We start from the raw sequence: 23,268 nt of genomic DNA, 5'->3' as shown, positions 1-23,268 counted from the left end.
CATCTCCCTCAAATGGATTTGTATGTTCTAACTTTACGTAAGCTGTTGCTTTATCTAATTGCGTACTTTCTTCACCTAGAAGGTTTTGGTAATGATGTATCTCTCTCTGCAAGCTACCTGAGAGCGGCCTTTCTGATTTTATTCCTTTGGGTGTTATTGGAGGTTAAGGCACCTTCCTGATTTTAATCCTTTGGATGTTGCTAGAGGTTAGGGCAAGAGCTATCCAGGCTGTCAAACCCAAGCCAGCTCACCCACTTCTAAGTTGTGAGTCAGACTTAAAGGAAGCTCTTGAAGTAGCAATGACTTGCAGAAAACTCCCAGATAGGTACAGTGTTGAAATATCTTAACTCAATTCTCCCTATGACTTTGCCTTCTTCCCTCTCTGCCATCTCAAAATGGTCTCAAATGAATTTAAAAAATTCAACCTGAGAGGATAAGCAGTGGCAAGCAGGTGGAGCAACTCGAAATCACACACGTTGTTGAGGTAAATTGATACAATTGCTTTGGAAAATTGTTTGATGTTATTTATAACAGCAAAAACCAGGAGACAATGGGACAACCTAAATGTCCATCAATAGTGGAATGGATAAATAATGTGTGGTCTATGAATACAGCAGAATTCTACACAGCAACAAAAATGGAAAAAACCACCGTTACAAGCCACAAACCGAAATCTCACAATATCATGCTGCATAAAAGAAGTGAGGCACAAATAACAGAAACTGTCTGATTGCACTTATACAATGTTTAAAACAGGCAACACTAATCCATGGAGTTGGATTCAGAAGAGTGGTTACCTCTGGGGAGGAGTGATCGGGGGCACGTGCTTTCTTGTCACCTGGTGTTACCTGGTGTTTTCACTTTATAAGAATCTATCAAGTGGTATATTTACGACTTGTCCACTTTTCGGTATACTTTTTTAAGAGTTAAAAACAACATGTGGGCTTCCCTGGTGGCGCAGTGGTTGAGAGTCCGCCTGCCGATGCAGGGGACGCGGGTTCATGCCCCGGTCCAGGAAGATCCCACATGCCGCAGAGCGGCTGGGCCCAGGAGCCATGGCGGCTGAGCCTGCGCGTCCGGAGCCTGTGCTCCGCAACGGGAGAGGCCACACAGTGAGAGGCCCGCGTACCGCAAAAAACAACAACAACAACAACATGTGATAGGAATTTGATTTGAAGAAGAGAAAAAAAATATTAAAGGCTAATGAAAAGATGATCAATTCCTAAAGTGATTGGGGAAATGCTAATTAATATTTAAGATACAAAATTTCATCTTTTAGATCACAAAAATTAGATTGGTTAAAAACCAGTGTTGGGGAGAGAATGGGGGGGAAGACTTTCACACACAGCCGATGGGCTTGTAAATAGGTACAACCTTTTCAGAGGGCAATTTGGAGGCACCTGTCAAGACGCGAAATGCTCACATCCTTTGCTTCAGCAACTCCTCTAAAGGATCTATCCTCAGAACTACTCATACAATTATATAATGATATCAGATTGTACACTGCAGAACATTCTGTAAAAGTGAAAGACCTATAGCTACTCCAAATACCATCAATAGAGGAATGGATGCAAAAGCTATGGGATATGCATATAATAGAACTTTTTTTTGAATTTTATTTTTTTATACAGCACATTCTTATTAGTTATTTTATACATATTAGTGAATGTATGTCAATCCCAATCTCCCAATTCATCCCACCACCACGCCCCCACCACTTTCCCCCCTTGGTGTCCATACATTTTTTCTCTACATCTGTGTCTCTATTTCTGCCCTGCAAACTGGTTCATCTGTACCATTTTTCTAGGTTCCACATGTATGCGTTAATATATGATAATTGTTTTTCTCTTTCTGACTTACTTCACTCTGTATGACAGTCTCTAGATCCATCCAGGTCTCTACAAATGACCCAATTTCGTTCCTTTTTATGACTGAGTATTCCATTGTATATATGTACCACATCTTCTTTATCCATTCATCTGTTGATGGGCATTTAGGTTGCTTCCATGACCTGGCTATTGTAAATAGTGCTGCAATGAACACTGCAGGGTGCATGTGTCTTTTTTTTTTTTTTTAATATTTATTTATTTTATTTTTTGGCTGCATTGGGTCCTCCTTGCTGCATGCGGGCTTTCTCTAGTTGCGGTGAGCGGGGGCTACTCTTCGTTGCAGTGCACAGGCTTCTCATTAGGGTGGCTTCTCTTGTTGCGGGGCATGGGCTCTAGGCGCACAGGCTTCAGTAGTTGTGGCACGTGGGCTCAGTAGTTGTGGCGCACGGGCTTAGTTGCTCTGCGGCATCTTCCTGGACCAGGGATTGAACCCATGTCCCCTGCATTGGCAGGCAGATTCTTAACCACTGAGCCACCAGGGAAGTCCCTGCATGTGTCTTTTTGAATGATGGTTTTGTCTGGGTATATGCCCAGTAGTGGGATTGCTGGGTCATATGGTAATTCTATTTTTAGTTTTTTAAGGAACCTCCATACTGTTCTCCATAGCGGCTCTATCAATTTACATTCCCACCAGCAGTGCAAGAGGGTTCCCTTTCCTCCACAGCCTCTCCAGCATTTGTTGTTTATAGATTTTCTGATGATGCCCTTTCTAACTGGTGTGAGGTGATACCTCATTGTAGTTTTGATTTGCATTTCTCTAATAATTAGTGATGTTGAGCAGCTTTTCATGTGCCTCTTGGCCATCTGTATGTTTTCTTTGGAGAAATGTCTATTTAGGCCTTCTGCCCATTTTTTGATTGGGTTGTTTGTTTTTTTTAATATTGAGCTGCATGAGCTGTTTATATATTTTGGAGATTAATCCTTTGTCCGTTGATTCATTTGCAAATACTTTCTCCCATTCTGAGGGTTGTCTTTTTGTCTTGTTTGTAGTTTCCTTTGCTTGGCAAAAGCTTTTAAGTTTCATTAGGTCCCATTTGTTTATTTTTGTTTTTATTTCCATTACTCTAGGAGGTGGATCAAAAATATCTTGCTGTGATATCTTGATGTCAAAGAGTGTTCTTCCTATGTTTTTCTCTAAGAGTTTTACAGTGTCTGGTCTTACATTTAGGTCTCTAATCCATTTTGAGTTTATTTTTGTGTATGGTGTTAGGGAGTGTTCTAATTTCATTCTTTTACATGTAGCTGTCCAGTTTTCCCAGCACCACTTATTGAAGAGACTGTCTTTTCTCCATTGTATATCCTTACCTCCTTTGTCATAGATTAGTTGACCATAGGTGTGTGGGTTTATCTCTGGACTTTCTATCCTGTTCCATGGATCTATATTTCTGTTTTTGTGCCAGTACCATATTGTCTTGATTACTGTACCTTTGTAGTACAGTCTGAAGTCAGGGAGTCTCATTCCTCCAGCTCCATTTTTTTCCCTCAAGACTGCTTTGGCTATTCAGGGTATTTTGTGTCCCCATACAAATTTTAAGATTTTTTGTTCTAGTTCTGTAAAAAATGCCAGTGGTAATTTGATAGGGATTGAATTGAAACTGTAGATTGCTTTGGGTAGTATAGTCATTTTCACAATATTGATTCTTCCAGTCCAAGAACATGGTATATCTCTCCATCTGTTTGTATCATCTTTAATTGCTTTCATCAGTGTCTTATAGTTTTCTGCATAGAGGTCTTCTGTCTCTCTAGGTAGGTTTATTCCTAGATATTTTATTCTTTTTGTTGCAATGGTAAATGGGAGTGTTTCCTAATTTCTCTTTCAGATTTTTCATCATTAGTGTATAGTAATGCAAGAGATTTCTGTGCATTAATTTTGTATCCTGGAATCTCATAGCGCTGGTCAGAAAAGATGCTCGATATGATTTCAATTTTCTTAAATTTACCAAGGCTTGATTTGTGACCCAAGATGTGATCTATCCTGGAGAATGTTCCAAGTGCACTTGAGAAGAAAGTGTAATCTGCTGGTTTTGGATGGAATGTCCTATAAATATCAGTTAAGTCCATCTTGTTTAATGTATTATTTAAAGCTTGTGTTTCCTTATTACTTATCTGTCTGGATGATCTGTCCATTGGTGTAAGTGAGGTGTTAAAGTCCCCCACTATTGTTGTGTTACTGTCGATTTCCTCTTTTATAGCTGTTAGTAGTTGCCTTATGTATTGAGGTGCTCCTATGTTGGGTGCATATATATTTGTAATTGTTATATCTTCTTCTTGGATTGATCCCTTGATCATTATGTAGTGTCCTTCCTTGTCTCTTGTAACATTCTTTATTTTAAAGTCTATTTTATCTGATATGAGTATTGCTACTCCAGCTTTCTTTTGATTTCCATTTGCATGGAATATCCTTTTCCATCCCCTCCCTTTCAGTCTGTATGTGTCCCTAGGTCTGAAGTGGGTCTCTTGTAGACAGTATATATATAGGTCTTGTTTTTGTATCCATTCAGCGAGCCTGTGTCTTTTGGTTGGAGCATTTAATCCAGTCACGTTTAAGGTAATTATCGATATGTATGTCCCTATTACCATTTTCTTAATTGTTATGGGTTTGTTTTTGTAGGCCCTTTTCTTCTCTTGTGTTTCCCACTTAGAGAAGTTCCTTTAGCATTTGTTGTAGAGCTGGTTTGGTGGTACTGAATTCTCTTAGCTTTTGCTTGTCTGTAAAGATTTTGATTTCTCCGTCAAATCTGAACGAGATCCTTGCCGGGTAGAGTAATCTTGGTTGTAGGTTCTTCCCTTTCATCATTTTAAATATATTGTGCTACTCCCTTCTGGCCTGTAGAGTTTCTGTTGCGAAATCAGCTGTTAACCTTATGGGAGTTCCCTTGTACGTTGTCATTTTTCCCTTGTTGCTTTCAATAATTTTCTTTGTCTTTAATTTTTGACAATTTGATTACTATGTGTCTCGGCATGTTTCTCCTTGGGTTTATCCTGCCCGGGACTCTGCGCTTCCTCGACTTGAGTGGCTATTTCCTTTCCCATATTAGGGAAGTTTTCAACTATAATCTCTTCAAATATTTTCTAGGGTCCTTTTGCTCTCTCTTCTCCTTCTGGGATCCCTATAATGCGAATGTTGTTGCGTTTAATGTTGTCCCAGAGGTCTCTTAGGCTGTCTTCATTTCTTTCTTTCTCTCTTTATTTTATTTATTTACTTTTGGCTGCATTGGGTCTTTGTTGCTGCACATGGGCTTTCTCTAGTTGCAGTGAGCGGGGGCTACTCTTCGTTGCGGTGCGCGGGCTTCTCATTGCTATGGCTTCTCTTGTTGCAGAGCGCGGCCTTCAGTAGTTGTGGCTCATGGGCTCTAGAGCACAGGCTCAGTAGCTGTGGTGCATGGGCTTAGTTGCTCTGCGGCATGTGGGATCTTCCCAGACCAGGGCTCGAACCCATGTCCCCTGCCTGCATTGGCAGGTGGATTCTTAACCACTGCACCACCAGGGAAGCCTTGTCTTCATTTCTTTTCATTCTTTTTTCTTTATTCTGTTCCACGGCAGTGAATTCCACCATTCTGTCTTCCAGGTCACCTATCCATTCTTCTGCCTCAGTTATTCTGCTATTGATTCCTTCTAGTATATTTTTCATTTCAGTTATTGTATTCTTCATCTCTCTTTGTTTGTCCTTTAATTCATCTAGGTGTTTGTTCTTTAATTCTTCTAGGTCTTTGTTAAACATTTCTTGCATCTTCTCGATCTTTGCCTCCATTCTTTTTCTGAGGTCCTGGATCATCTTCACTATCATTATTATGAATTCTTTTTCTGGAAAGTTGCCTATCTCCACTTCATTTAGTTGTTTTTCTGGGGTTTTATGTTTTTCCTTCATCTGGTACGTAGTCCTCTGCCTTTTCATTTTGTCTATCTTTCTGTGAATGTGGTTTTCCTTCCACAGGCTGCAGAAATGTAGTTCTTCTTGCTTCTGCTGTCTGCCCTCTGGTGGATGAGGCTATCTAAGAGGTTTGTGCACGCTTCCTGATGGGAGGGACTCAATAGAATTCTTAAAATGAACATAAATTAGCACTGAATGCAGTAGGTCTGTACATCCTGACAGGCAGTAAGTACCCACGCCCCCACGCACCAGAAGAAGGACACACACAATACTGAAGACCAGCACTGCTGCCAGCTCTCCCTTTTTCTTCTATATACTTTGGTACAGCATTTTGTTCAACAAACACATCCCAGTTTTGTAGTTCCTTAAAAAAGAAAAAAAGGCCCATAAGGTAATATAAATCAGTGATGAAGCAGCCTCACCTGGCTCGGCCTCGGTGCTCTGCGTACCAGGCTGTGATTCTTTCCTCCCACATTTCTGGAGTCATTTGATACAGATTTATTACCTAGCAAAAAAGAGAGCAAAATAAAAAACCCACACACAAAGAAAGTTCTGGTATTGTTTGGTATTCTTATAATTATGCATCATTTTTACAAAACAGCAAAGCTATTTTTAAAAAGCCACATACAGGGAGCCAGTCACATGCAGAGGTGGGTGTATAAATAAGCACCGTTCAACCTGAGTCACAACTCGGAAAGCTGCACCATTTCTCAGGCCGCGGGGCTCCCCTCGCCTGGCAGCACGCCTCTTTCCTGGGCCATAGAGCCCAGGGGGAGGACCTTGCTCAGGAGCAGAGCTCACTAATTTCAGGCCAGCCGCGGGCCAGGCTGTACGTGCTGCTGCCTTTGCCTCTGCAGAAATCATCAGAGTAGCAGGTAGTCAGGGGAAGGTGAGGAGCAGACCTTTATCACACATGACAGGGGAGCGGAGCTATAAAATCAGAAGCAGCAAAAGGGAGGGAAGGACTGCTTCTGAGGCTAATGAACAAGACGAACACCACCAAGGATTAAAAGCTACAATGCCCCCCCGCCCCCCGACTCATCCCTATCCGCCCTGCCCGCACAGCTGCAAACAGCTCATTTCCCCAGGCTGAACTCAGGCTGCTCCACGCCCCTCCCTAGGAATCACTGAGCTCCCCCACCTTTAAAGAAAGGACCATCCGCAGGCCATGCCTGTCCTGGCAACCCCAAATGAATCCCACGAACCTTTGCTTTTTAATGTTCTTAACAGAGATCATTATTCGAGACTGATTACAAAACATTTATAAAAATGTTCTTGCCACCTACGTCCAATATTCCTTCCGGTCCTTTGGTTATGTCTTCCCAAACAGGGAATTTGACTTCTTACCCTTTTTGGAAGCAATTCCTCTTGGGCCAAAAATCCCCGCTTGTGAACAGAGGGGTCGTAGTCACCATACTGGAAGGAGAGGAAAAGGAGAGCGTGGGATTGAGATTCTAAAGACAACTGCATTTCTGAACAGGTCTACTCAGCCTCTGTCCCTCCCAGCTCCAGGGAGCAATTTAATTCTGATGACAAGTCAAGCTTGCAACCTTGCTAGTTGGATGAAAATACAAAACTGATTATATCTGTGAACAGAGTCGCATAATCCCGTAAGGGATGGATGGGTGACATGCTAATAAGAATGTGACATTTGTAGAGAAATGTGGCCAAGTCTTCTAACTCCTGAAGGAAGCCATCACTACCAAAACAGCTTTTGAAAGGAGACAACAAAACATAACTGTGTAAGTTGTGATTAGCAACCGGTGATAAGAGTCTTACCTATAAATGCTTCTAAGTGGCTGGTAATTGGAGCCAACTGATAGGTGGGAGCTGGGGATAATGCCAGCAATATTTTTAATACCTTTCAATCAAGGCTCTGAAAAATGCTTTGGAAAAATCTGATGCCAACACTGTCATTTCTATCGTACAGACAAAGAAATGAGTAAAATGTTAACAGATTTTCCTGAAGCTGCAGAGCAAATCACTCTGGGGCCTGCATTTTAATGTACTCACCAGGGACAATAACTTGAAGTTTATTTTCTGATTTCAAAACAAATACCCCTCCCTGCTCTGCAGCGGGAAGGCCACCACAATGAGAAACCTGCGCACCTCGTTGCAACTAGGGAGGGCCCGCGTGCAGCAATGAAGACACAACACAGCCAAAAATAAATAGAATGGATAAATTTATAAACAAACAAACAAACAAACAAACACCCCTTTCCTAGAAAGTTAGTCTGACCAGGAAATAATCAGAAATGAAGGAATTTTTTAAAAGAAACTAACCATAAAATATATAGAAGATCAAAGCCTGTCTCTTGTCAATCAGCATTCAGTGGCTTTTATTTTGACCCGAAACAACAAAGCTCAGTATTTTAGTATTATCTTCTATAAACATTTATCCTTTTTGCCACCAACATTGGAAAAACAAAAGAAAGGTCTGGCACAAGGCTGTTGGCTCTACATCCCAACAAATTAGGTGAGGACATGGCCTACCCTCATTCCTTTCAAAGAACCTTAAATTAGATTTCTGGTGAGTTTTCCAACAGACACTCATGAGATTGAAGAGATGTTCATCATCAACTGTAAATCATGACTTCTTCCCATACTACCCTTCTATAAAAGCCCCGAGGATTAATATCTCTTATGAATCTCATAATTACCTTGCAAATAACAGAATTGTAGTGCATGGTTTTTTCAGTTTAAAAAATTAACTGGTCAAACTTAAATACTTAACCCTGTCTATGCATTTCTTCACTTAAAAAACTTGAAGGAGGGACTTCCCTGGTGGTCCAGTGGTTAAGACAACACGCTTTCAATGCAGGGGGCATGGGTTTGATTCCTGGTTGGGGAACTAAGCTCCCACATGCTGTTTGGTGTGGCCAAAAAAATTAAAAAAAAAAAAAAATGAAGGAAACTGGTTTCTCTAGATCTCTGAAAGGCCAGGGGGGTGTAATAAGTCAGGAACTGTATGAGCTTTAACAGTACTCTCTGCGGAGAGTACAGGTAGAAGCCTGAAATTGGGGGGGAGGGGGAGGGCAGGGGAGGAGGAGGGGGAGGGGGAGGGGGTATGGGAGGCACGCTGCTTAAAGTTCAATTCCAGCTCCTTCACTTATTAGCTGTGACCTTAGAAATTTTGTGTCTGTTTTCTCATCTGTAAAATGGGAATAACAACAGTATTTCTCTTATAGGATTCTTGTGGGGATTAAATGAAATACCCAGAAATTTTTTTTTTTTAATTTTTTTGGCTGCACCATAAGGCATGCAGGATCTTAGTTCCCTAACCAGGGATCAAACCCTTGCCCCGTGCATTGGGATCGTGGAGTCTTAACCACTGGACCACCAGGGGAGTCCCGACCCATAAAAATTTTTAAACTATGATTAACACACAGCATTCAATACAACCTGATGTCAAAAGATTAAAAACTCAGGTCATGTCAACTCTCCAAGTCTGTTTCCTAATTTGTCAAACGAGAGCATTTGTCTTGGAGGATTTTGAAGCGGGGGGGGGGGGGGCTCTAGAGCATCCCCTGAGGCCCCAAGTCAGGCACCCTCTCTCTAAACCTCAGCTTCCCCATCTGGAAAGCAAGGGTCAGAACAGTGCCTGCCTCCTGGGGGGTGACAAGAATGAAGACAGTCAAGTAAGCATTTTGCATGGTGCCCGGCTCATAATGAGCCAGGTATCACTGCCATCAGCTACGTTATTTATGATGACACTGGTTACTCTTTGCCTGTCAGATTCTTAAAGGGGGAGGATGATAAAGAAAGCCTTGTGAGTTGTACTTGGAAACCTCTCAACAGTGCTGACCAAACTCTAGTGCTGACCAAACTCTAGTGCTTTTGCAAGCAGATAGGCAAAATGAAAGCTGTAAATTCAGGCTCCAAAGGCTCGCAAGATTAATGATCCACATTGTCATACTGAGCTCCCAGCTACTTCATTAATCAAATGCTACATCTGAGCACTGGGGAGGTGGCAAAGACACTGCTGAAGGAACTTCTCCACTGGACTAATTCCACTTATAACATTAAAGCCACCTTGAGGTATGTGTCTGCTCTTAAATGTCTTTTTTTTTTTTTTTTTTTTTTGCGGTACGCGGGCCTCTCACTCTTGTGGCCCCTCCCGTTGCGGAGCACAGGCTCCGGACACGCAGGCTCAGCGGCCACGGCTCACGGGCCCAGCCGCTCCGCGGCATGTGGGATCTTCCCGGACCGGGGCACGAACCCGTGTCCCCCTGCATCGGCAGGCGGACTCTTAACCACTGCACCACCAGGGAAGCCCTTAAATGTCTTTTCAAGAAACAAAAGAAGAAAATCCTCAAGTTGTGGTGGCTGGTGAATATAAAAGAAAGTCAGACCACTCCATGGATGGAGATGGCTGTTCCTCCTCATTTTATGTACAGAGGCATCCCAATAACATAAGCAGGAGTGAATTTGCTGGGAAGCTAATGAGGCTTGGGTTTCAGGTCTCTGCACCTGCATGGGCCTGTACCTAATTTTATATTAATAATTTGGTGTTCTTGCATTAAAAGAACACCCTAAGTTATATAAGCTTCAGGGCCCACAAAACCTGGATCCACCCCTGATATAAACCAATTGAATTTAAATTCAAGAAGGGAGTTCACCTTTTAAAGGACTCTCAGAGTCACTTCTTAAACAGAGACAAATACTTTCCTCTGCTTATATGTATGAAAAATTAAACCAAATGCTCTGAATAGGATTTCACAAAACATAAAGGTCTAATCAATACATATATAGAATAAACAGTTAGATCCCAACCGCACACCAGTCACTAAATTCCAGATGGATTAAAGACTTAAACCTATAAATGAAAATCCATAAAAATACCAGAATAAAATATAGAAGAACATGTGTATATTAAGTTGGTGAAGGCATTCCAAAAGTCACTCAAAACATGAAAAGGACTGACATGTAAAAAAAGATAAAAGATTAATATCCATAATATATAGGTCCTATAACTCAATTAGAAAAAGACAAACAATAAAGTGGAAAAAACAGGCAAGTCATAAACACTTGATTCAGAGGAAAGAAATACAAATGGCCAATAAGTCTATGAAAATGATGCCCCAGTGGTAATCAAGGAAATGAAAACTTTAAAAAAATCTACTTTTTTGTCAAATTAGCAAAAATTTAAAAGGCTGATAGCAACCACTGTTGATGAGGATATGGAAAAACAGATATTCTCACCACTATTCGTAGAAGTTAAATTAGGAACTTTTGGAGAGCAATTTGGCCATAACTATTTAAATTTTTTTAGATAAAATTTACATAATAAAATTCACAATTTTAAGCATATAATTCAGTGGTTTTTAGTACTTTCAAAATGTTGTACAACCATCACCACTGTCTAATTCCAGAATATTTCCATCACCTCAAAAAGAAATCCCTTACCCATTAGCAGTAAGTCCTAACTTCCTCCTCCTGTCCCCTGACAACCACTCAACCTACCTTCTGTCTCCATGAATTTGCCTCATCTGGACACTTCATACAAATGGAATCATACAATATGTGGCCTTTCCTGTCTGTTTCTTTCGCTTAGCATTATTTAAACTTTAAATGTTCCTATCCTTCAACCCATTTATGCCATTTCTTGATATCTATCATAGACAAATGTTGTTCATATGTGCCCCAACAGGCGTACTTAAGGATGTTCACTGCACCCATTTAAGTAGAAAAGTAATAGAAAGAAAAACAAGCCTAAGTATCTACCAATAAAGATATATTTAAATAAACAACAAGGACCTACTGTATAGCACAGGGAACTATACTCAATATCTTACAATAACCTATAACGGAAAAGAATCTGAAAAAGAATATATACATATATGTATAACTCAATCACTTTGCTGGACACTTGAAACCAACACAACATTGTAAATTAACCATACTTCAATTAAAAAAAGAAAACAAAAACAAAACAACAAAAAAAGATATTTAAATAAACCACAGCCCCTCTGTTCTATGAAATACAGTTCAATAGTTAAAAAAACTGAGTATTTTAAGAACTCTCTTCTGACAGTTTTAAGTGAAAAGGGTGCGCTATGCAGGATTTCCTCTAGAGTGGCGGCCTAGGAGTGGGATTTCGGGGACTCGGGGAGGGGGTGTCTCCTCACTGACAGCCCCTACCATACCCATCACCCCACAGAGCTTATGCCAATTCACAGTCTCTTCCTGCATGGAAATGAGCTCAGAGCTTCTATTCTATTTATTTATTTATTTTACTTTTTTTTTTTTTTTAATTGAGGTTGATTTACAATGTTGTGTCAATTTTTTCTGTACAGCAAAGTGACTCAGTTATACATATATGTACATTCTTTTTCTTATTCTTTTCCATGATGGTTTGTCACAGGATATTGAATATAGTTCCCTGTGCTCTACAGTAGGACCTTGTTCTTTATCCATCCTATATTAATCCTTGTCAATCTCATGGGTTTGAAATGTTTCCTTATTGTTGCTTTAATTCTTCTTTTTCTTGATTACTAATAAGATTGAGCGTCTTTTTGTAGTTACAGATTCTTCTCATACTCTATAAATTGCCTGTTGTTTGTACCTTTTGCTCCCATTTTTCTGCTTTTTTCTTAGAAACCTTAGAGTTCTTTATATTCAGGGATATATCTGCAATTCTACTTCTAGAAATCTACCTTAAGGGGAAAAAGCTTTTGCACAGGTACACAAGGAAGCATATAAAAGAGTTCTCAGTAAAGCACTGCTTATAATAGGGAAACAGCAGAAACTAAACCTACCTCCTCCTCAGGAGGATAGAAAAATAAATTAGGCTTATTCATCAATGGCTACCATACAGCAGTTAGAATCAATGAGCTACATCGACAAGTACAACACAATACATATCAAAATTGACATTGAGCGAGAGAAAATACCCATTTGTAAAAGGATAAGCTCCCCAGAAAGGGGGATATGCAGAGGATAGTACCATTTATATCAACTTTTACCTCCTGGGTATTTTTTTCCCTGGATTATTTTAAAGTTAGTCTCCTCCCATCCAACTGACCACTGCCCAAGTTGGGAACCCCACAGTCTCAGCCAGATGACCACCACAGCCTTCTAACAGGTGTCCCTGTTTCCAAACTTGTCTTACTCCAATCTGTTCTTCACACAGCCACCAAAGGATCTGTCTAAAATATAAACCCTTCACTGGCTCTGCATTCCCCACAGGATAAAGTTAAGACCCTTTATAATCTGAACCCCAGCAGACCTCTCCAGCCTCAACTCTTGCCACTCTACCTATACTTTACATATACCCAACTTCTTAGTTGCCTTTTGGCACTCTGCCCCTAACTAGCATCAAAGAGCACTAGGAAACAACAAGCCTCCTCTCCCACCAGTCTTTTCTCTCTCTGAACACTAGGAATCTGCTGGCCAGCCCTGCAAGATTGGGGAATTACATACCATTCTTTCCCAAAGTCATTTTTAATAAGAACACATTTCAAACACCAAATTGTCAATATAAAATCCAACAGGTGGCTTAAGACGTTGCAAGATGGTTTGGTGTGTCACACGACTGGGCCAAAAAAACCAGCCTATATTTCTGATTCAAAAATAACCTAAATGGGCTTCCCTGGTGGCGCAGTGGTTGAGAGTCCGCCTGCCGATGCAGGGGACACGGGTTCATGTCCCGGTCCGGGAAGATCCCACATGCCGCGGAGCGGCTAGGCCCGTGAGCCATGGCCGTTGAGCCTGCACGTCCGGAGCCTGTGCTCCGCAATGGGAGAGGCCACAAGAGTGAGAGGCCCGCGTACCGCAAAAAACAAAACAAAACAAAAAAACAACCTAAACTCCTACTAAGAAATATGGTTCTTGTTAACTGAACCATGTGATTAATATCTGTATTTATGCTTTAAGGGTAATTGTTTCTTTATGCTTTGGAATGAACCGTCTATATCAGTTGAACAGCTGAAATACTGTAATGAATACATTTGTGCGTAATTACATCCCATGTGTTAATGAGCTCAATTCACTTTCCCCACCACACTTTTACATTTCCTATCTGTCTCAGAAAGGTTGTGGAAGAAAAGAAATGGAATATAATGGAAGGAACCAGGATGATTTACTGAAAAGTTTGGACTGATGTGACCATATAAATGAACCGGGAATTTAGTGAAAGGTAGTGTGTGGTACTCAGAGACCCCTCTCACAGTGAGGGCAAGAGCAAGTGCTAAATTATGCCATCCAGACACTAGGGTTCTCACCCCTGCTCCATTCTCCAGCTCCATTCTGCTTCAAATCCTGTCCATTAAGAAGTGGGCTACAAACTCCATTTAAAAAAGGATTTATATCGGGCTTCCCTGGTGGCGCAGTGGTTGAGAATCCGCCTGCCAATGCAGGGGACATGGGTTTGAGCCCTGGTCTGGGAAAATCCCACATGCCGCAGAGCAACTAAGCCCGTGCACCACAACTACTGAGCCTGCGCTCTAGAGCCCACGAGCCACAACTACTGAAACCTGCGCACCTAGAGCCTGTGCTCTGCAACAAGAGAAGCCACTGTAATGAAAAGCCCGTGCACCACAATGAAGAGTAGCCCCTGCTCACTGCAACTAGAGAAAAGCCCGTGCGCAGCAACTAAGACCCAACGCAGCCAAAAATAAATAAATAAATAAATTTATTAAAAAAAAAAAAAAAAAGAATTAACATCAAGTACTGTGACTTCAGACAAATTATTAGTCCTTTCTGAGCCTTAAATTCTTTGGCTTACAGAAAAGACTCCATTTAGTATTGCAAGAAATATTCAAGTTATAAAACTTTGTAAAACTGTAAAACGCTACACGCGTGTAAGATCTGATCAATATTGTAATCAGAGGCACCCTATTAATATTAACAGCTGTCCTAGAAACTGGAAGCATGTTATAATAATCCTTAGTTTCCCAAATGCAGACTTGAAGCCATAGATTACCTTTATTTGTATGTTCCTGACAATTTACACCGGGAAAAACAGTTAAAGCACGCTCCTCCATATGAACCCCATATGCTGTCTGTGAATCACCTTCATCTCTAAATTAGCAGGATCCAAATTAGGAGGGCTTTCCTACAGTGAAATCTGTTTAAGCAAACATCTGCTGGTTCCCTGAAAAGTTTTTTTTTTTCTACAGGTGGCCTTTGAATTTGTGGCCCAAAATTTATGCAAAGAAAATGTAGCCTTTGAGACTAAAGGCTACCCCCTCAGAGAGAGGTAGTATCTTTGAGAACCTGGGCCTCCTCTCAGCCAGGGAGAAGGCGTGCTAGAGAGAAGCTCAGTTCCGGGCCAGGAAGTGCTCAGATTTAATGAAAGTGACAACTGCTTCATCACTGTCAGGGCGATACTGATTGAAAGGACGCATTTTTCCTGTTATTAATATTCTTAATCAAAGCATAAAAGGAAGCATATGTTTTAGTTGAATCGAGGCCCATTTTTCTGTTTTCTCAATTACTCATTTGTCAGGATAATGGAATAGGGGAGGCACAAAATGCAATCCCAAAGCCATGAGTTCTGCCCTTAGCTTTACCCAAGATTGCCCAAATGACCTTGGGCAAATCACTGAGGGCAGATACTCACTTCGTGTCTGTATCAGTGACAGAGTCAACAACCTCCCCTCAGGCCAGTGAATACTCACCAAATATTAGATGAGTCATCAAATGACCCTGATGCTTCTGTTAGTGTGACGAGCACATACAGACCGTTTTCTCCTCCAAATGATAGGACAGTTTTGAGATTATCTTAAGCTACCCCAAAAAGTGGGCTAAGACGTTGAGGGTCTTATTAATTTCTCTAACATTTCAGGGAAATGGCTTTATGGATACCTCTAACTAAAAAGGAAAATAATAACTGAAAAGATTATGCAAAAATCGCAAAAGTAACCCAGGTGTCCCAATTCTGAGGTCATCTTATGCTGCAGTGAAAGGTAATAAGCAGAGGGATCAGGAGAAAGTGGCATGTGATTGAAGTCGGAAATCTGAGGGGCATGAAGCACCCTGGGCAGACCCTGTAGCACATCTTATAAAAACAGAGAGGACAGAAGCACAAGACCAGTGGTCTCCCTCTCCCACCACTCCCAGTCTGCAGCGATTTCTCTGTGAAAGACTCTCAGGTCACCAGACAGCTCAACTGGGCTTGGTGGGGCCGAGAGCCTGCAGTACCCAACCGTAAGCACAGCCAGCACGTCCATCCAGGTGGATGAAGCAGGACATTCCCCAAGGTGTGACATGGTCCCGAGGCACAGGGCCGCTGGTCCTCAGAAGATGAGTTTGCAATGAGGACCTGGGCCTTTCTGACCCCAAGGCCATGTTTGGCCAAAACTGGAGACGATAACCTCATTCTTCCTAGTTAATAAAAAGAGAGGTTGGCCGGGTGAATGTAATTAACCACGTGTGCATAGTGAGATTACACAGATAATTCATCAAGCTGTACACTTATCGTTTATACACACACAGACACTATCACAAGATGATACAGCAGTGGAACAGTGAGAGTGGTCCCCCAAGTCCACAAGCGCCACAGCATCCCACTTTCTGGGGAAAGTCTCTGAAGCCTAGAAGATCCAAAGAAACAGATGACTAGTGTGATCCTGTGACATGCATTAATGCCCAGGAAGAATGCATTTTTCTTCTTTGAGCCTACCTTGGCCTGGACGGCATAAGAAGCCAGGAGCACAGAAGCCTCGGGAGGGCAGTAGATCTTTTCATCTAAAATCTGCTTCTTTACCTGAAAGGGGCAACAGGGGAGACATGATACCGTGTGTGTGGACAGGAGCCGTGCAGGCTGGTCACAGCAAGACACTGCAGCGTGTTCTAATGAGGCCTGTCAACCCAGCCTGCTAATGATTTTCTGACAAAGGGAACGATTTTTTCTTTTTACCGCTGCCGACAGGCTGGGAGCTCGGTCCCTGAGAAGTTATTGGTAAGATGGCTACGCAGAAAAAAACCCTTAATCTCTTCTGTTCGTGATCAAATGCCAAAGAGTAAAAACAATCTTCGTAGTTAAAAAAAGAGACTGACATCTGGGTTGTGACGGAGGAGAGCTGTGAACTCGGGAAATGTCAGGAGCGGCTCTGGTGGTGATTGCAGCCTCGGCCCCAGCTGAGCACACGCAGAATCAGAGGAAATGGAGTCTGCTTTTAAGTCTTAACACAAGACCAAAGTCAGCGAGGCCACTGAGTTATGACTGCAGGAAAAAAACCCATCACTTTCAATATGCCTGCTCTAAGGAAAAAGGAAGCAATAAAGTTTGATCGATTAACCTTTAAGTCCACTTGAGGTCCGGGAAATATAATTCTTAAGCCATAATGTTGAATTAACATATCTCATTGCATTTAATTTCTTAGACTGGTACGGTGGGTGATGTTCCAGACATAGAGGCAAGACAGCCTCCTGAAGTGAGGGCATGCTGAAATAAACACAACGGGAAAGCCAGCTCTCTTTCACAGACGTCAGCAGTCACCAGATTCATAAAAGTAGTAAATTTTGCCTTGCTCAGCCATGAAAGCGCTCCAACATTTCAGTAGGAGGGGAAATTAAGCCAAAGTCAAATGGAGAATGGGCACTGCTTACAAGAAAACCATCTCTACATGGCTAGGACATTCTGGGGCCTAGGAGGTCATTTTGTGGTTTCATTCAAAGCAGGGCAACTTTCTAATCCTTCGGTTTTAAGCTGCACTACAGAAAAACTAAAAGGGCTTCCCTTTGACATGAAAATATTGGAGAGGGGATATACAAACACACACACTTTTTTTGGCAAACTTTTTTTTGCAAGAGAAATTATTGGAGGGGGTTATTACATTTAACTTAATATTTACTTAATGCAATAATCTGAGGCTTAAACTAATTATAGGAGGCCAGGCTATACGTGTACGTCTGGGCAATCATGTAATTAACGCCCTGCTAGGGTCTTTTCCATCACTGATGGTGGACACACCAGCCGTTCCAGCACCAAGCACCATAACTAACCGTGAAACTCGGAAAGTGCTCTGAGCGAGCAGTAGGAACACAAGCAAAACTGACAAGGTTCTCATCCTCACACCAGTCCCCCTAGCTGCACCTCTAGATGGTCAACTAGCTGTCTTTGAACCTATAATTATGGATCTCCTAATTTCTTCAATTCGGTGGAACAATTACTTATGGGGTGCCCACCGTGCACTCAACGAGCCTTGCCTTAAAGGGGCTTACAGTCTAATGAGGGAATAGGTGGAAAATAAGGCAATATAGACAAAGAGTGGCATGAAACATGATGTCTGAAGTACCACGTGTGTGGGATTTACCAAGTGTCACTGGAGTTCTGAAGTCCTGCCTTCATGAGAGCAAATTTAAAATTTCTGGAAGAACTACTCTTTGCAAGACTCTTTTTAGACTTCCTGGGCAACTATTGAGTACTTCTAAGTTAGTGAGGAGCCATCTTCAAAGATGTTTCTAGTTAGGGAGCTACTTGTATGTGTTCTTTCGCCATCATACTTTTGCAATTTCATTTGATGCCAATTATCATCACTCAAGTATAGTTCTGTCCTGAAGACTGTTTTTCATTATAGAACCAAAGGGACTGGCTTTCCAGAGGGAGAACATTTTCACAATGTGGAGGCATTTGTGGTCAAATCCGAGGGGTTGGCCCAGGCTGCCTCTGCTGCTACCCCTGGGGGCGGTTCTCTCAAGATCAGGGGGGTAGCATGGAAAGGGGTACCTGCAAGAAGAATAAATGTTGCGTGATCTCCTGAACCAGCTCCTCCTCGGCATTCTCAGGATAAAATTTGGCCAGGAAGTGAAAGGTGACTGGCTCTTCCTTTGAAACGTCATGATCCAGCACCTGCGGAATTACAGAGCAAAAGAAAAACAAGCTAGTTTCGCCCCTCTCCCTCCCAGGCCACCATCAAAGGACCTTCTGCAGGGAGTGTATAAACATTTTTCTCCCTTCTAAATTTATCACATTTCCCAAAGGTTGTGATTCTACAGTTTGAAGTATTCACAAACCCATCTATAACAGGAGGTAATATTCACTTCACATGGTGAATTAATCAATATCCCCAAGTGGTGAGTGGAGCTAAGATGATTCAGGCACAAATGTTTTCAAGGCCACAGAGATAGCTAAAAACTAGAAATTTATAACTCAAAGGCCTTGGGCACTATCCTTTACGGGTAGGCTGAAGGTTTTTTAATTTTCTCAAGTAGTGGAATCTTCCTTTACTCTTTTGTCCTGCTGACTACCTACAACATTTAGGTCCATACTGGAATGGAGCTTAGAGATGATGAACTAAATATTTGTGAGATCGTCTAAACATTAACTGAGCAACAAAAGTAAAACACGTCCATCATGGCAACCCTTTGTTTCAAGGAACCTCTAGAGATGCCCCACGAAATACTTGAGCACAGCCAGTAAACCACTCTGCCTTTAATATTCTAACAATTTCATCCACCCACTGGAAAGCTTGAGCCATCTGCTCTCCAGAATGAATTTCATCTCAGGACATAAACATGCCATGTGACAGGCTACAAGGCTCCATTAACATGTGTCATAATTTATTTCCTTTGAGCAGCAGGCTCCATGGCTCCTGAGGCCCCCAATCTAATATCCATTTGGCCAACACTCAGGTACGATTTCAAATTTACTTTGCTGAGAGTCACAAAGTGATACTGAAGGTTTTGCTGTCTTTGGTAGATAACTCTCCAGGCTCCTGCCCAAATTCCTGGTCGTGGTGCCCAAGAGATTCAAAATAAACCTGATCTAGGACGCTCTTGCTGGCATGGCAGCACTTGGACATTCATGATCGCTGGGAATTACCATGTGAAATTTATAACCAGCAGGGACCCCAATGTGAAGATTCAGATTACTGCGTACATATGTAAACACAATTTGAACGCCTGAGTTTAGAGTCCAACTGGTAGAAGACGGGAGGCTTTCACTGTTTATCATGCAAAGTAGTAGATAATAGAATGAGGTAGGCAATTTCAGGGGGTAATTTGGGGTAAAAATGAGACACTGACTTACTCAGAGATTCAGGGATCTTTTAGGAGTCACTGACTAAAACATACGGACCTGCTCTCAGCGTCTCCATGGATAGGTTGGCAGGTAAGTAGGTGACAGCGTCTTTGTGAGCACATAAGAACCCACGCAGAGGGCAGTTCCCCGAGGCAATATCCATTTCTAAGCCACATTAGAACTGCTGGGAGTCAGACTTGTACACCAGACCTCAGAAGCCCCAGAATATCATGAGAACAAAATAGACATTCTTCCTTCACCGCGGGAACCAGGGCACTCTTTATTCCTTAGATCATGTTAATGAATAAATTGAGTTGGGCCATGGTGTTTCTCAAAAATACTCTAAAACATTCCCTAAAGAACAGGAGCCCCAAGAAAATCTTTCAAAGACATAAATTGTGGGGAAAAAACCCAAAACGATAATACAATAGTAATTTTTATCCACGAAGCCTGACTCATGGCTCAGTCAACAGAATGGCATTAAGCCTGAAGCAATCAGGTGACACCCGGTGACAACAAGGAAGAAGCCAGGGATGGCACCTGGTCAGTCCTGGGTGGTTCTGCAGGCCCCGGGGTAGCCGGTGAGGAACAGGGGTGGGGCCTCCCTAGGCCCGCATCCTGTCCCGTATAACTTCCTCCGCAACCCGCCCCTCTCTCTGCTGTGTACCCATAATGCCCCATGATGAGCAATAAGCTAGACACATGCTCAGGGGAAATCCAGAGCCCATGCCAGCCCCACTGGCGTCACCAGGGTCTGGGCCCACCTTCTTGTCCATCTTGAGCCAGGCCACGGTGTCCTTGATTGTATACTGCAGGCCAAAGAACCAGGTTTCCCGAAGCCCCAGGGTCCGGCACACCAAGTCAAACAGGTCCTTCCCCTTCCACTTCATCTGCAAGGGAACAAACCAACAGGGGAAGACAGCTGAGCCCAAGTGGTAATCTGCTCGCAGGAAAACCTTTTCTCTGCTCCCCCCACCTCAGGTTCTGAAAGGTGGGGATGACGCTAAGATGGCTGAGGAGCACAGAATTCCTAAATAATTGTAAACCTTCCTACACAAAACCATGAGTGGGAAAATAATAATTAGAGCTTAATGGCTTAATCACTGCAAAGCATACACAATACCTCCCTTGGACAGTTCCTTACAGATCTTAATATGCCCAAAGCTGCCAATTTAGGAAAGCTGGTAAATAACGTCCACATTTAAGAGTCAAGCTTCTCCCGTTAACCCAAGGTTAGCTTCTAGAGACATTCGTTTCCTCAAGATTTTCTTGTTGATTTTCTTTTTAATCATGACTCTGCCCTTTAATAAAAGGCTAGCTTTTTAAAATGTAAAGACTAGTTTTACTTGATTTTTTTTTAAAACGCAACATAGGGTACGAAGTTGTAACTGACGTCACAAATCATGGGGAAAAAGAACCACTAGAGACCAGCCAGTCCAATCACGGGTCTCTCCCCATCATGATGTGTAACCAAGGCCAAAGAGGAGGTGTCCACCTACAGCCACATGCAGCAACTTCAAACTCTTGTATCAAAACCCAGGGGACAAACAGACAGGAATACACTGTAGTGTGCTAATCCCGTAGCCTCATTTTCAAAAGGACCTGAAGCAATGGCTGCTAAACCCATTTCTCAGCTCTTCAATCTTGTGGCCAGAAAAGCATGTTCAATATCATAATAGGGGAAGAAAATACCCAGGAGCTCAGTAAATGTTGCCACCCGTGATGCAGCCACCCATAGCGGCTGCTGGCCTTGACCCCAGTCAGTGGCCCCCAAGTATCAGGTGGACATTCAAATGGACACCTGCGTACAGGGATGAGCACAAGACACGTCACGGAGATGGTGGGCACAGATGGTGGATTCAAATACGAGGTCACCAGACATCGGAAGAGGAAGACCACCTGACTGCAGGGGCGCCTGTCCTTCTCCTGCTCTCATTAGAAATTTCCACCCAAGGTCCTGGCACACTGAAGATGCACAATGAAAAGGAACTGGGGAAAGTTCAGGGTTCAGAGACTTCTTGTAAAAGCAAGAAGGAAAAAAAATAAGTTAGACCTCTAAAATCTGATTGGTGTTTGCTAAAACCTGATTCTAGAGGATTTTTCAAGCAGGCCTTCTATTTTTAATATATGTGAATGGACGGCGTGTTCCCTACGAGGAAACTCAACAGGAAAGCCCATCCTTCTCCGTGTGTATATTCAAAGTCAAAGAGCAAAGGAGCAGCCTAGATGGAAGCACACCAAAACTGCAGCAGACACAGGGTGGAGATATGGATTAGCTTTTGTCCTTCTCCAAAAGACGCTCTAGCTCTGCCCCCGTCCCCTCTCTGTGACTTGAGTGGGGCCCCTGCAACACTACAAAGGTTGAGTTCTTTAGAAATTATTTTGAGTAAAATAAAATAAAATGTTTTATTTTAAAAAGATGATCTTCCCCTTTTGTAAGGCTTAATAATGCTTGTTGGCACACCTGTGTCCCAGTCTGACACTGGGACAAAGGGTTTTTAAATTCACGGTAGGTTTTAATTCCTACAGGCGGACTTCACTGAAGAAATGTTATTTTGGAAAACTAGGAGCTTCAGGATGCTGATTATCCTCTTGTTTCTATTTTAAGCCAGTACATAGTATATAAATTATAAATGACTACTTTGCTACAAGATAATGTAACACTTAAGAGCACACATTAACTTGGAGAAGTGAAATACCCAAGGGCCAAGAAGATCAAGGTAATGATCCCCAATCCGCCATAACTCGCGGCCACCGCAGGGCGGGCTCTGGCACGAGGGGCTGTCTGCAAGTGGGTGTGTGGTGCATCTAAACGAGAGCTACCAAGAGAATGCTGAGTGGATTTCCTGATTTGGGAGCTTAAATTCTCAAACATAATCTCGTATTAATGCAGTTTTCTACTTCCTTGTTTCTAAAATGCAAAATTGTTGAATGCAGAGACAATGTCTTTGCTACTACGGAGCTTGCAATAAAGTGAAGAGAGGGGAAATTTTTTCACACCGATTCAGAATGCCTGGCTTATATTTTCAACTTTAAGAATTGTAGGGTGTCAAATTGGAAATGAGTCTGAGTAATTAATTACCCACAGTAGACCTGTCCCCTTTTTGTATAAGGAAACATTCTTTGGCAGCCTGCTACAGCAGACGACTGGCCTTCCTCTTGGTGGTCTAAGGTAGGCAACCCCCCAGATCACCTCTTTTTCTGCTCTGTGGGGTTCCTTTCATCTTCCTCTCCTCCAGCACTCCCCAGCCACCTTTTCCAGTAAGTAACTGGTATCTTAACACTCTTCTCCCACCCTAAAACAAAACCCATTTTCAGAAGAGCCTGGTATTTATTGCTCCTTTACAGCTCAATGTGAATTAAAGCCTCTGCTTCCTCTCATCTAATCCTTTTTTTGGCTGCACCTCGAAGCCTGTGGGATCTCAGTTCCCCAACCAGGGATTGAACATTGTCCACAGCAGTGAAAGCCTGGAATCCTAACCACTAGGCCACCAGGGAACTCCCCATCCTCTCAGCTAATCTTTCAGCAGGCATTACACAGC

General features: G+C 42.3%; 1 protein-coding gene across 5 annotated transcripts in view; it reads right to left on the bottom strand.

Moving 5' to 3' along the window:
• NF2 (NF2, moesin-ezrin-radixin like (MERLIN) tumor suppressor) overlaps positions 1-23,268 on the bottom strand; it is a 78,247-nt gene that overhangs the window by 31,667 nt on the left and 23,312 nt on the right. For all 5 annotated transcript variants that reach the window (XM_022550749.3, XM_022550748.3, XM_022550747.3 and 2 more), the window contains exons 2-6: positions 20,491-20,616; positions 18,434-18,556; positions 16,385-16,468; positions 7,108-7,176; positions 6,183-6,265 (exon numbers count right to left, since the gene is read on the bottom strand). In XM_022550749.3, coding sequence (XP_022406457.1) covers positions 6,183-6,265; positions 7,108-7,176; positions 16,385-16,468; positions 18,434-18,556; positions 20,491-20,616 — 485 coding nt within the window. The remainder of the gene's footprint in view (positions 1-6,182; positions 6,266-7,107; positions 7,177-16,384; positions 16,469-18,433; positions 18,557-20,490; positions 20,617-23,268) is intronic.

This window comes from Delphinapterus leucas, chromosome 14, assembly GCF_059928025.1.
Source record: "Delphinapterus leucas isolate spDelLeu-1000000601 "Yukka" chromosome 14, BTC_Dleu_Yukka2, whole genome shotgun sequence".
Lineage (NCBI taxonomy): Eukaryota > Metazoa > Chordata > Mammalia > Artiodactyla > Monodontidae > Delphinapterus > Delphinapterus leucas.
This window is presented reverse-complemented; position numbering and strand designations above follow the sequence as displayed.